Source organism: Saccopteryx bilineata, chromosome 4 (assembly GCF_036850765.1).
Source record: "Saccopteryx bilineata isolate mSacBil1 chromosome 4, mSacBil1_pri_phased_curated, whole genome shotgun sequence".
Lineage (NCBI taxonomy): Eukaryota > Metazoa > Chordata > Mammalia > Chiroptera > Emballonuridae > Saccopteryx > Saccopteryx bilineata.
In genome coordinates, this window is record NC_089493.1 from 13,720,779 (window position 1) to 13,733,632 (window position 12,854).

General features: G+C 50.4%; 2 protein-coding genes across 10 annotated transcripts in view; one reads left to right on the forward strand and one right to left on the reverse strand.

Moving 5' to 3' along the window:
* TDP1 (tyrosyl-DNA phosphodiesterase 1) overlaps window positions 1-7,624 on the reverse strand; it is a 67,705-nt gene extending 60,081 nt beyond the window's left edge. Inside the window, exons 1-4 of one of the 4 annotated variants that reach the window (XM_066276083.1) lie at window positions 7,434-7,624; window positions 5,196-5,764; window positions 3,569-3,612; window positions 2,138-2,193 (exon numbers count right to left, since the gene is read on the reverse strand). In XM_066276083.1, the coding sequence (XP_066132180.1) occupies window positions 2,138-2,193; window positions 3,569-3,612; window positions 5,196-5,757 (662 nt within the window). In that variant the 5' untranslated portion in view covers window positions 5,758-5,764; window positions 7,434-7,624. Of the gene's footprint in view, window positions 1-2,137; window positions 2,194-3,568; window positions 3,613-5,195; window positions 5,765-6,243; window positions 6,306-6,341; window positions 6,479-7,433 lie in introns of those variants that run through there. The other 3 variants (XM_066276085.1, XM_066276086.1, XM_066276082.1) reach the window with 3 other exon arrangements.
* A 1,182-nt stretch (window positions 7,625-8,806) lies between these two features.
* The window catches only part of EFCAB11 (EF-hand calcium binding domain 11), a 153,325-nt gene continuing 149,277 nt past the window's right edge, over window positions 8,807-12,854 (forward strand). For all 6 annotated transcript variants that reach the window (XR_010731296.1, XR_010731297.1, XM_066276587.1 and 3 more), the window contains exons 1-2: window positions 8,807-9,000; window positions 9,862-9,957. Coding sequence is in view for 4 of the 6 variants with exons in the window: in XM_066276587.1 (XP_066132684.1) it covers window positions 8,926-9,000; window positions 9,862-9,957 (171 nt within the window). In the remaining 2 variants the exon portion in view is untranslated. The remainder of the gene's footprint in view (window positions 9,001-9,861; window positions 9,958-12,854) is intronic.

Here is a 12,854-nt window from a genome sequence, read left to right on the forward strand (position 1 = left end):
CCTCTGCCCCTTGGCTACAGGTACCGAGAGTCCAGTGGGCACTGCGTTAGTTTGCTGGGGCGGCCTTAAGAACATGCCACACACCGGGGGGGCTTAACCAACAGGCATGCTTTGTCTCATGGTTGTGAAAACAGGTCCGAGGTCAAGGTGTCAGCCGGGTCAGTTCCTTGTGAGGGAGGGTCTGCTCCAGGCCTGTCTCCTCGCTGCTGGGTGCTGCTCTCCCTGTGTCTTCATTCTGTATGAGTTGGTGTCCAGGTCTCCCCTTCTTACACGGACACCAGTGATATTAGAATAAGCCACACCCTAATCACCTCATTTTAACTTGATTAGCCCTGAGAAAACCCACTTCCAAATAAGGTGACATTCTGAGGCACTCCAATAGATGGACCTCTTGGGGTGACACAATCCAACCCATAGCAGACACACAAGGAATTACAGGCGGTACTTTGGCAACACTGGGAAGGTGTGACAATTTGATTTCAAGGTCTTCGAGAAGCCAAGGGCTGAGTGACAAAAGTGACAACGCAACTAGAAGGGGCGCCTGCGGCAGACAGCGCGTGGCCTCCCATGTCCTCTCTCTTCTCTCCTAACAAAACCCGATCTTCCTCAGGACAGGGCGTGCCCAGCCTCATCACAGCTGGTTCCTGTCCTGTGACTGAGTGCCGCTCACTGAAATATGAGCGGGTGGGGAGTGGGACTTCCGGGAAGGCTGCTCAGAGGGGCACAGAAGGGACACACGCTGTCACCCTTCTCCCTCCCTCTCTCTCTTGCCCCCGGGACACAGAGCAGGAATCTGGAGCTCCAGGTGCCATCCTGGACCTCAAGGTGACTGGTGACTGAAGCCACCCAGGGGCAGTTGGCACAGAAAGGCAGAAGGCGAGTGTCTGAGAACCATGGTGGTCCCCGATCCAGACCTCCAACATCTTCCCCCTGGATTGCTTAGTCCAGTTCCTCTCTCTCTTGTTTAAGCCACTGTTACTTTGGGTTTTCTGTCAATGCACCTAAAACTAATCCTACAGATCCCAGGTCAAGTACAAGCCCTGGAGTGCCAAAGCCTTGGGAAATTTCAGCGGCATTTCACCTAGTGTGAACGACGGTTTCCACCACCTGACCCCTAAACGCACCACGGACTTTGAAGACCTGACAATCATTTTTCCTGCATGTGCATTCCTCGACCTTACTTGTTGTGGAGTCTGCGTGGAAACGTGTTAGACCCTGGGACAGGTGCACCCTGTGTGATGCTGTCTACCTGGTCTCTATCGCCGAACCCCAGGCTGAGGAGCTCCAGAAGACGGACTGAAGATCTATGCCCTGAATAAGGGAAGGCCCTGGGACCCCTTTGTTAACTCTTTTTTTTTTTTTGTATTTTTCTGAAGCTGGAAATGGGGAGACAGTCAGACAGACTCCCGCATGCGCCCAACCGGGATCCACCTGGCACGCCCACCAGGGGCGATGCTCTGCCCCTCCGGGGCGTCGCTCTGTTGCGACCAGAGCCACTCTAGCGCCTGGGGCAGAGACCAAGGAGCCATCCCCAGCGCCCGGGCCATCCCTGCTCCAGTGGAGCCTCGGCTGCAGGAGGGGAAGAGAGAGACAGAGAGGAAGGAGAGGGGGAGGGGTGGAGAAGCAGATGGGCGCCTCTCCTGTGTGCCCTGGCCGGGAATTGAACCCGGGACTTCTGCACGCCAGGCCAACGCTCCACCACTGAGCCAACCGGCCAGGGCCCTTTTGTTAACTCTTAAACCAAAGGAAGAGTCATTTAAGAAGCTGACTCTCCGAACAGCGTGAACGTGCTGGTTACACGTGGCGTGCTGGCCGCGCGCTGGCCTGCTTCCCAGGCTGGAAAGCGGGTGGCGGACAGCTTTTCCTTCTCGTAAACCCTGGACATAAAGTTCTCTTAGTTGGGTTGGAATTTGTCCTTATCTACTTCTGGACAGAGCAATGAAGAAAAATGGTAAAATCTGTATAAGAAATGCATGTGGTTAGAATAGACCAAAAGATGCTGTTTCCCCAACATAACTTAATGTTTGTATGATCTGGATGGACATTCAGAAAAGGGCCGGCAGCTACCAGAGAAGCACCAGTCTGGCGTGTTCAGCCCATCACGGCTACGGGGCCGCCGGTCGGCCTGGGGACTCACCTGAACTCCGGAGGGTACTGCCTGATGAGCCAGTGCACGTCAAAGCAGTAGTTAAACTGGACGGAGGGACAGAGAAGAAACCAAGTCACGGGTCATTCAGCCAAGCAGTCCGCACAGAGAACTGTTCGGTTACTACATCGAAAGAAACTCTAAAATAATGAGGAAGTACACGTTTTATTTATAAGCCTAACAGCTACGCTACACCTGGCAGGGAACACCTGGTCCCAGGAAGCAGCAGAGGAGCGCGGGGGAGCCAGGTTCTGAGGCAATTGTCTCTGCACGCTGTGGCAGCATCTGTACTTGCTGTTTCTGAGGGCTGATTAATGTAAATACAAGGGCTGATAAACGGATCCCTTTTCCTCCCGAGGTCCCAGGTCGGCAAACTGCGGCTCGCAAGGCACACGCGGCTCTTTGGCCCCTTGAGTGTGGCTCTTCCACAAAACACCACGTGCGGGCGCTACCTTGATAAGGAATGTACCTACCTATATAGTTTAAATTTAAAAAATTTGGCTCTCCAAAGAAATTTCACTCGTTGTCCTGTTGATATTTGGCTCTGCTGATTAATGAGTTTGCTGACCACGGCTCCAGGTGATTATAAAAAGGACTTTTAGAAAAGACCCTCTCCTTTTCGTCTGAGGAGCCGGGTCTGTCAACAGGCATTTGGGACTGGACAGTGTGGACACCTGCTGGGCTTACACACTGACATCCTGACCCCCAGTTCTGCACTGGGCTTACCCACAGGGGCTCCTCCCTCACCTGAGTAACCCCCGACCCTCCTCCTGGACACAGTGACTCCATCTAGCCAAGGTAACATCCCAGGGTTTCAGCTGGAGAGCAGGATTCCAGGGGCCCAGCCAAACAGGACAGGCACACATGGCTTCGCTGCCTCCAGGGAAGTGACCTGTCTGCTGACGTTTACCCGACAGCCTGCAGCATGCAGGTGACTTATCAACACAAAGGGGCCAGCCCTGTCTGGCAGGAGCCATCAGCCACGCAGTAGTATCCGTGGCTTTCAGACACCTTTTTTGTGGTAGGTGCAGGAAATTTCTCACTTTTCTAAATCAGACTGGCCTTGGCTTTCACCTCCCTGTCCCGCACCTCCCTGGGGACGGCGCCAGAGTCCCATGAGATTATCAGTGTTCCCAGAGGAAGTGCCTCAGGCTGAGATTTCCAAAGTGACCTCTCAGCCCAATCCCTGTAGCCTAATCCGCAGCCAGGAGCCCACTGATGGAGGCATCCACGTTCCACGCCGCTGGCTGGGGAATGGCCACCTCAGGGGCCTGCACAGGACTGAGACACAGGCCCCATCACTTACACTTCCTTATGGGGTTCTTCAATTATCTGCCCCCTTTCATCAAAAACCAAACAAAACCAAACAAAACAAAAACAAAGAGCAACACCACCAGAAAAACAACTTAACCATAAACTCACCTGTGCTGAAGATACAAGTGTCCCAAATAGAGGAGACAAAATATCTGAGAAGACAAAACATTCAAATCGAATTCATATTTTCATAAAAACTCTCTAGCAATAATAATCACAACTGACTTAATAGTCACCAACGCTCAAAACTGGGCTTTGGAAAGAGCAAACTGAAAAGTACTACAAAGCTGGACTTCAGTGTTCCCCAATATGCAAGGGAAACTTCCCCTGGGCCATTCAGTAACACTTATGATGTACTCTTTAATAAGATGGAACGGAAAATTAAAAGCTACAACTTCAATACTGGATGAGCGGTCAATTTTAGAAACTGCAGATAAGGACAATAAAGGAAACCGTTCTTCTGTCCAGCTCTCTTAATGTGTCCGTCCCTCAAGTTCCCCTCAAGAATCCTCCTGAACCCAGGACCCACGTGCTTCCTGTGACGGGGAGGGACCCACAGCTCTAAGGCGTGGATTGTGAGCATGCTCGTTTCTAGAGAAGCCCACCTCACACTCATTCACGCTAGACCTCCCACAAGACTGCCCTCACCTCAGGGGCCGGTCACAAGCCCTGACCTCCCGTACTCCCAACTGTAAACTGGGGTTCCTATGATCCCCTCCTCGGGTTGGATGATTTGCTAGGAGATCTCATCACAGAACTCAGGAAGGAACGTGACTTACTGGATTACTGGTTTATTATGAAAGGACGCACTTTAGGGACAGCCCGATGGAAGAGGGGCGCGGGGCCCAGTGGGGGAGGGGTCAGCACCAGCCTCCGCCCGCCTGGTAACTAGCCTGGAAGCTGACCTTCCGTGATTCACTCAACCTCCAGTCCCTCTCCTCTCCCTGGAGGTGGGGGCTGAGGTAGAGAGTTCCGTAAAGGACCCTGACTGCATGGGTTGGCTGACTAGGCAACCTTGTGATGAATAACAAAACACACTTCCACCTTTACTACTATGGAGCGGTTTCAGGAGCCTAGGACAAAAACCAAATATAACCAGGGGTGAAGACCAAGCACAAAGCACCATACCACACAGATGGACCCCAGGGAAACCCAGAGCAACCAACACCATCTTTTGGTTCAGAACTGAAACATCTATTTGCATGCTGACAGTCTATTTTCTTCTTCTTCTTCTTCTCTGCCAGGAACCAAAACCAGGCTCCCTGCAGTGGTTCTCAAACCTGACTGGGCATTAGAATCCCCTCAAGGCCAAAACAGCAGGCCTGGCTCCCCAGGTAATTAGGGTGGGGCCGAGAACATGCGCTCTTAACAAGTCTTAGGTGATCCAGGAACCAGAGAGAGCTGCTGTTCTCAAGTGTTTGCTGCTTCGTTAATAAAGTGTGGTTGATCAAGTTTAATCTTTAAGTTAAAAGGGCACCAGTTTTAACCAGCGCACTCAAGCGTTCCTCGGTGCTGATCTACAGGACAGTGAGAAACAGCCCCTGATTTCCTACCGAAGTAAACAGTTTGCTGCCACACTCAGACATTTGCTTGTCAAGCGGCACTTTTCTTTTTCCTGAGGGTGATTAGACCATGGTGATCTTGGAGGCCAGTCTAAGCTACCTTCCTGGTCCCCACACCCCACCGGGGCTCTCTCCCGTGCAGCCTGACAGTTCCAGACCACCGCACTACTCACCCTTGATGTGGAGGGCTCCAGCGTTATACTTCGGCTTAATGCCTGAGACTCTAGTGAGGTAAAACCGGAAGGGGTTCCCTTTATCCAGCATGTCCCAAATGTCCTGGCCTTCCCCTGACGTTTCGTACTCGTCTTCGCCCTCTGTGGGCGCCTGGCAGGCAGGGGGGCCATGATTTCCGGCTCTTGGGGCAGCACGGTCTGTGGGACAGGAGACGCCTCTCTCCTCTTTGACCGCCACTTTCTTAGCCACCTTCTGTGTCTCTGGTGGCAGCTCATCATCACTGCTGGAGAGGCACCAACCCAGCTCCTCCTGGGAACCACCCTTCTGCCTCTTGGGGGGCGAAACTTCCGAAACCGCATCTGTGTTGCTGAATTGCAGGGGTGACATCTTCCTCCTGTGGGCGGCTTTCCGAGCCTCAGAACAGGGGTACCCTGGCTCAGATGCTGCTCCCAGCCCAGCAAGGGGGAGAGAAGTGGATGGCTTGTTCAGCTTGGGCTTTTCCTCTTCACTTTCATCACTACTAGATATCGTCCATCGCCCATAATCACCTTCCTGAGACATTATACTTCTAGAAATGAAAGATGGAAATATCGTTACTTCCCATTTCCCATGCCATTGGCAAACTCACTCTACTGCCCTCAAATTCCCTGTCTTACGAGCACCTGCAACACACACAGTGCACCTGTAGCCGTCCAGGTGCTGAGCACCCTAACTAACATCAGCTGCTTTGCAGGTGCTCAGAGGTACCTTACCAGAATCTGCTACGGATTCTGGCAAAGAAAGTGACAGCATAAATCAGTCTCCTCCTCTCTCTTAGTCTTTGAATCTACACCTGTTCTTAGATGCTCCAGGAATGGGGGTTGAGCCAAAGTCCAAAACAAAGCAAAAATGTTCATTGTTGACTCTGAAACTAGTGGTTGAGGATAAGGCAAATTAGAGCGTAATTCTGAGTACGCTCAAATTTTTACAGTCAGACTGGACTTTACATAGCTATTGCTGTCTCCTTGGACATCTTGTCAGCAAGCAAGCCACTTTTCCATCACATACCTGTACATTCTGTTATTTAGTCATTAATCATTGCCCCCCATTGTTTAACTGCCACAGGTAACAGAAGTTTCCGCCCTGTGGCGTGAAATACCACTAACCCTGTCCTATATAGGCTAGGGCTTCACTTCCTCTTGCTGCTGACAGGCTTAGGGTCTCCGCCCATCTGTACGCAGATGCTTCAATGTACTGTGTTATCCCCATATTTGGCCTGGCTTCCTTCTCGGTGCAACCTAACAGTGCCCTGGGAATAAAGTTAACAACATACAAACCATTTCTGTTCTAGAACAGCTTATATTTCAGGGGGAAAGAAACAGACCAACACAAAAACAAAAAAACAAACAAAAAAACAAGATATCTTTACAGACATTTGATACATTTCACGGGTGGGAGATCAGGGATGCCCTTACTTTGGAACACTCTGAATAAGTAATATTTAAATGAGATCTGAAGGATGAAAGGAACCAGCAGGTGCGGGGTGGAGCGTATTCCAAGGACAGGGAAGCCAACCTGCAAAAGCCTCTAAGTGGGAAGGAGGCTGTAATAATTGCAAGAGCAGAAGGAAGGATTTGGGCAAGGAATACAATGGTCTACGAGGAAGAGGGTGGGGAGGAGGAGTAAGGCATGTTAAAGATACTGGACTTCATTCTAAGAACAATGGGGTTTCACTGAAGGGCTTTAATAAACAGGAGAGTACCTTGGTCCGATTTACCCCTTTTAAAAATATGGAAGCCCCTGCCGGGGCAGTCGGGGCGCTGACTGATGAAGGCGGTGGGGATGGAGGGAAGTGAGTGGGTTCGAGGTTCGTTTGGGAAAGAATGACAGCTGCTAAATTTTCTGTGCGCTTACCTCGGGCCAGGCACAATTTCGGGCCAGGCACAATTTCGGGCCAGGCACAATTCGAAGCGCTTCACCAGGTACTAATTCATTTCACGTTCACAAGTCTACACTACGTACCACGACCGTTCCCATTCACGGGGAAACTGAACACAGAAAGGTTAAGTGCCTGGCCTGGGGTAAACGCTCAACACGCGCTGGCTTCACTCCAGACAGCCGAGACCACCCACCCACTGCGTGGAGAAGCGGGAATAAGAACCCGAGCCAGGGGAGCCTCAAGTCCACACTCCCGGCTAAGAGGTACTATTACTGCAAGAAGTGGAGGCCCAGGAGGGGACCCTATCTAGTGTCTGTACCAGATGCTCAGGTTCCAGCCCCTCCGGGCACTCACGACTTCGAGGGAAGGAGCAGGATCGCTAGCCTCAGCTCCTGCAACTGCTTGAGGTTCCGAGCCCGCAGCCACTCGAGTTCCCGCCCCGCCACGGTCGCCGGCGCCTACGTGCAGTTCAAACTCTCGGGACCCCGGCGCGCACCTCGTGGCTGTAGCTCTGCCCCTTCCTTTTCCGGGACGCTAGCCGCTGGGTCCTAAAGAACGTCTCGCCCAGACAGGCCGCCTGAAGCTGTCCCGGGAGGAGGCGGAGGGGAGACCTGGCTGCCTGCAGGTCTCGGCTCAGCTCCCGGCCGCTTCTCTCAACAAACAAAGAAACTGCTACCTATCATTTACAGGGATTCTCACAGAAAACTTGAGGTTCCCGGGCTCGAGGCTGGGGGCTGAGGAGATTGTTTTAAAGGCAGAGCGAAGAGCTCTGGCCAGAGCATCGTCCCCAGCGCAAAAGTTACCAGTTCAATCCTGGTCAGTGCACATACAGGGACAGATCTATGCCCCCTCCCTTCCTTTCTCGCTGAAATCAATAAATAAAAATTAAAAAATAAAGGCAGAGAGAGAACTAGCTGAGGTTCAAGGCACCTGTGTCCCAGGAAAAGCGGGCTTACCTGGGGCGCACACTGTAAAACCTACTCTGAAATACCCCTCGGACTCGACCTCGATTCTTAGTTGAAACCGGTGTGTGTGTGTGTGTGTGTGTGTGTGTGCTTGCTTTCTAATCTTACGGATTTGCCGGATCCCTCTCCATACTCCTTGCCTTTAATAAGGATGTTTGCTATGGAATTTGGGCTCAGTGCTGTTTACACTGCTTATTCTCAGAGTGTCTTTCATACGGAGTTCCTCTCCCCAGGACTGAATGAAGTAACTTGCATAAATGTCCTCAGGGTTCACTTGGTTCTTCTGCTCGTGCCAGGTATCGTGCTAGGTGCTGGGGCTACCGGAAGGACAAAACTGACCCCGAAGGGCTGTACTGTAATGACTTGATCTGCACGTAAATACTGGACTTGGCTAATTTTGTGCTTTGTTTACTCTCATTTTGCGTCTCCTATTATAGTTAGCACAATACCGTAGATCAACATTATCAAAAGTAATTTATTGCGAGGCGTGGGGGGCAAAGAAGGAAAGGAATCACTGAAACATCACCTGGGTGAGCAGGATCCCCATCGGCGCGCAAGGAGTTAAGGTGACCAGACGTGGCGGAACCCAGCGCTGCGGGCGGGCCTGGGAGCCTCTCCGCCATAGGCTGTTCCAAGGAAACGTTATTAAACAAAGTCTCTGGCCAATAGGACTGCGGGACCAGCGCCAGTGGCTTGCAGGCCCTCCAATGGGAAACAACAGTGGAGGTGTCCGGCCACGCTCATCTTTTGGAGCGGCGGCGCGCGTAGCGGTTGGTCTGCAACACTCCTGGCTCTGGCTGCGGAGGTTGCTGGGTTGCCAGTCTCAACTCGGTTGTGGTAGTCGCGATGTTTTTCTCTCAGGCTGGAGCCCAGCCGCGGACTTGGGAAGCCAGCCCTTCGGATCACAAGAAATGGGTGGAAGTAGGTGTCCAGGGGGCTGTTTCGGGTTTTAACTAGTCTCCGAACTCTCACTTTGGTTCTTACTGCGTCTCGTTGCAGAGACAAGGACTGAACGTCCTTCCTGTGTCATTGTTAATGGTTGAGCCTAGGGCTGCAAGCCTCTGGCTCCCTGTCCTGTCTGGCTACTTCTGAGTGCCTTCTCTTCTCTGCCCCGTGGTGCATTAGGAACTAATGCATCTCTCCTCCGCCTTTCAAAGCAAGCCCCTTTCCCTCACCTTCCTAACTCTAGGACCGAATTTTGGGTAGAAATTATACCAAGAGTTTAAAGGAATTAATTCGCATCAGTTTAGCGATTAAGTCAGTGGAACTTTTTTTTTTTACAGAGTCAGAGAGTCAGAGAGAAGGATAAATAGGGACAGATAGACAGGAACGGAGAGGGATGAGAAGCATCAATCATTAGTTTTTCGTTGCAACATCTTAGTTGTTCATTGATTGCTTTCTCATATGTGCCTTGACCGTGGGGCTACAGCAGACGGAGTAACCCCTTGCTGGAGCCAGCGACCTTGGGTAAGCTTTGCTCAAACCAGATGAGCCCGCACTCAAGCTGGTGACCTCGGGGTCTCGAACCTGGGTCCTCTGCATCCCAGTCTGATGCTCTATCCACTGCGCCACTGCCTGGTCAGGCTCAGTGGAACTCTTGAAGGGTACATTTTAGCCCATCATTAAGATTTCTTGGGAATTAAAAATAGGATAATGAAACTCCCATTTCCGAGCCTACGGGTGGGCTGAGGTTTAGATTTTGAAATTTCAAATTTCATATAAACTAGTGATAAAAATAATAGAACAAATGGTTTCTGTCTTAAGATATTTGATGTTCCTTAGGTCTTCAAAGCATGTGACGAAGATAACAAAGGCTATCTAAGCAGAGAGGACTTTAAAGTTGCTGTCGTAATGCTGTTTGGGTACAAGCCCTCCAAGGTACAGCTTTCTTTATGTATTTGGGGGTGGGGCTGACAGTACAAGGATCCTAATGGTGAATGGATCCTAATGATCAAGTGCAGAGGGCTAGCTTAAAATATATATAAAGTTAATCCCCACCTTTAAGCAGTTTCAGAGATGAACCCACTGCTGAATTTTACTTTTTTTTTCTTTAGAATCCAACTCAGGGATGAATTAATTAGAAAGCTCTCGCACTAAAGCCCATGAAACCTAGCTCACTACCAGGCTGCTAATAATTATTATAAGTATGAGATGCTAGAAAGATGTGATGAGGGAAGGCTGGGAGGGGTGTGCTGATAACAGGCAAAATTCACAGAGGAAGTGACATGCAGGGCTTTTTATTATTAAAATGTTTTCTTTAGTAATTAACATATTAAAAAAGTTAAATGGTGCAGAAAAGTATAAAGCTGAATGTAAAATCCCCTCCCTCCCAACTAGAGGGCCCTAGTTAGGTGTTACCATTGTTAAGTTTCTTGTGTATCATTTCAAAATTTCCTATGCCTGACACACATAATCATGCATAGCCTTCTATTGAAAACAACTTTCTTTTTTGACTTAACAATAGCTGCACATAAAAGCACACACCACCACATTTTAAAAAGTTGCATAGTGGCCCTGGCAGGTTCGCTCAGTGGTAGAGCATCAGCCCACCATGTGGATATTCCAGGTTTGGTTCCTGGCCAGGGAACACAGGAGAAGCGCCTATCTGCTTCTCCACCCCTTCCCTCTCTCCTTTCTCTCTATCTCTCTCCACCCCTCCCGCAGCCAAGGATCCATTAGAGCAAAATTGGCCCCGGGCGCTGAGGATGGCTCCATGGCCTCTGCTTCAGGCTCTAGAATGGATCCAGTTGCAATGGAGCAACACCCCAGATGGGCAGAGCATCACCCCCTGGTGGGCATGCTGAGTGCATCCTGGTCAGGCTCATGTGGGAGTCTGTCTCTCTGCCTCCCTGCTTCTCACTTCAGAGAAATACCAAAAAAAAAAAAAAAAAAAAATCCAAACAGTTGCATAGTATTCTCATTAGCCAGTTTCCTGTTTTTTGGTCATTTAGATTCTTTCCCTTAGTTTTTGTTCCTACGAGCATTGGTGCGATGAGCATCCTTTTATATCTATTTGTAGCTGTGCTGTGGACCTGCATCTGTGGAATAAATTCCTAAAATACAATTCCTGGGTACATTTGACATTTTGTCGGATACTGGGCTCCAGAAAGGTGGCGTTAATTCACTTATAATGAGAGCTGACTGAACCTCAGTGAACCCCCTACTTTAGCAGGGCAACTTTCCTGTTCACCCCATCGCGGGGCTGCTCTCCCTCCTGTTACATCGCATTCTAGAAACGTGTCCCTCTTGTGAAGCTGCTGAACTGGAATTCTCAGAGGCAAGATCTTGTCCAGGTTTAAGAGATTCAACTGCAGTCACCCAGCGGAGGGGCTCTCAGGACGCTGCCTGGAATGCCCTCCCACATGCCCTGATTAGACTAGACAGCTTGGCAATCACTTTGACCCATTGCTGCTCCTGAGTGGCTCTACCTGTCAGATTGCAAGCCCAGCGAAGCCAGGAACCACATGATGTCCCACGTCTCCGTCATTTATTTTTGCTTAAATGTATCATAACCTCAAAGTATGTATGGTCTGTTGACCCAAATAGGTCCCATGAATACCCCAGATGGGTTGATATGGTTCAACTACTAGGGGATGTTAGTTACTGAGAGGCTGATAACAGAGCTCAGAGGAGTCAGGGCTGGCTGGCTCCCAGACACCGCAGCTCTCCTGCTAACCTGCCGTCATTTCAGCAGGAATTTTAAAGCAGGTCAGCTAAGCAGACTCAGCCTTTGAATCATTGTACTTAGCCTGGGTTCATCCGGAAAGGTATCTGGTCTCCTGCCTTTATCAACCTGGTCAACTTAGTTTGTTTTAACGTTAAAACGTAAATGAGGAAGAGAGAGAGAGAAAGAGAGAGCGAGAGAGAGAAGCATCAATTCATTCTTTTACTTAGTTGTTCCATTTAGTTGTGTACTTATTGATAGCTTTTTTGTCCCCCGAGCGGAGGTCAAACCTGCAGTCTCTGGAATGCCAGCTCGAAGCTTTATCCACTGAGCCACCTGGCCAGGGCCTATTGTGTTCCTATTTAATGAAAAGAACTTTTGCTAGTTGCTAGAGATATTTGAAGCAGTTTACAGGTTAGTGTATAGAGACTGATACAACTGTGATAACTACTAAAATAGAGAACAGAAAGTGAAGGGGACAAAGAGGGGGCCTGAGTCTAGCGGCACCTGCAGTAAGAGTCCGAGTGTCATTTAAACTCCAGAGCTAGACCTCCGCTAGGAAGTGTCTGGGAGGACTTTGTGGTGGTGGCACAAGTTACACTCTTATGAGTGACTGGATATAATGGCGATGAGTGACACTCCTGGTGTGACAGCAGGACTAAAGCAATTGTGATCCACCGAGTAAGAAAGTCCGGGAGTAGGTGTTAGGGGAAAGTCAGTGAGTTCAGACGGGGGCACGTTAGGTTTGAGGAGGCTGTGAGCATGCCTAGTGCGTTCACTCATCCAGTACTGTGCTGGTGCCGGGTGAGGGGGTCTACTCTCCAATTGCGCTGCCTCTCTTAGATACAGGAACCCGAAACTGGGCGGAGAGGTGAGGGCTGGACACAGACTGGGGACTCCTCTGTTTACAGGTCGTAGCTCAGAGCAGGAGACAGGCTGGCATTGCCCAGAACAGCGTGCGGAGTGTGAAGGGCGGTGGCCGGAGGGTAGAACTCCGGAGTTCGGACGTTTATGGGCAGGCGGGGGCTCTGTGAAGAAGGTGCAGTAGGAACTGCCTGGGGGGGGGGGGCTGGAGGAACCAGGAGAGCGTCAGCCATGCAGTCCAAGGTAG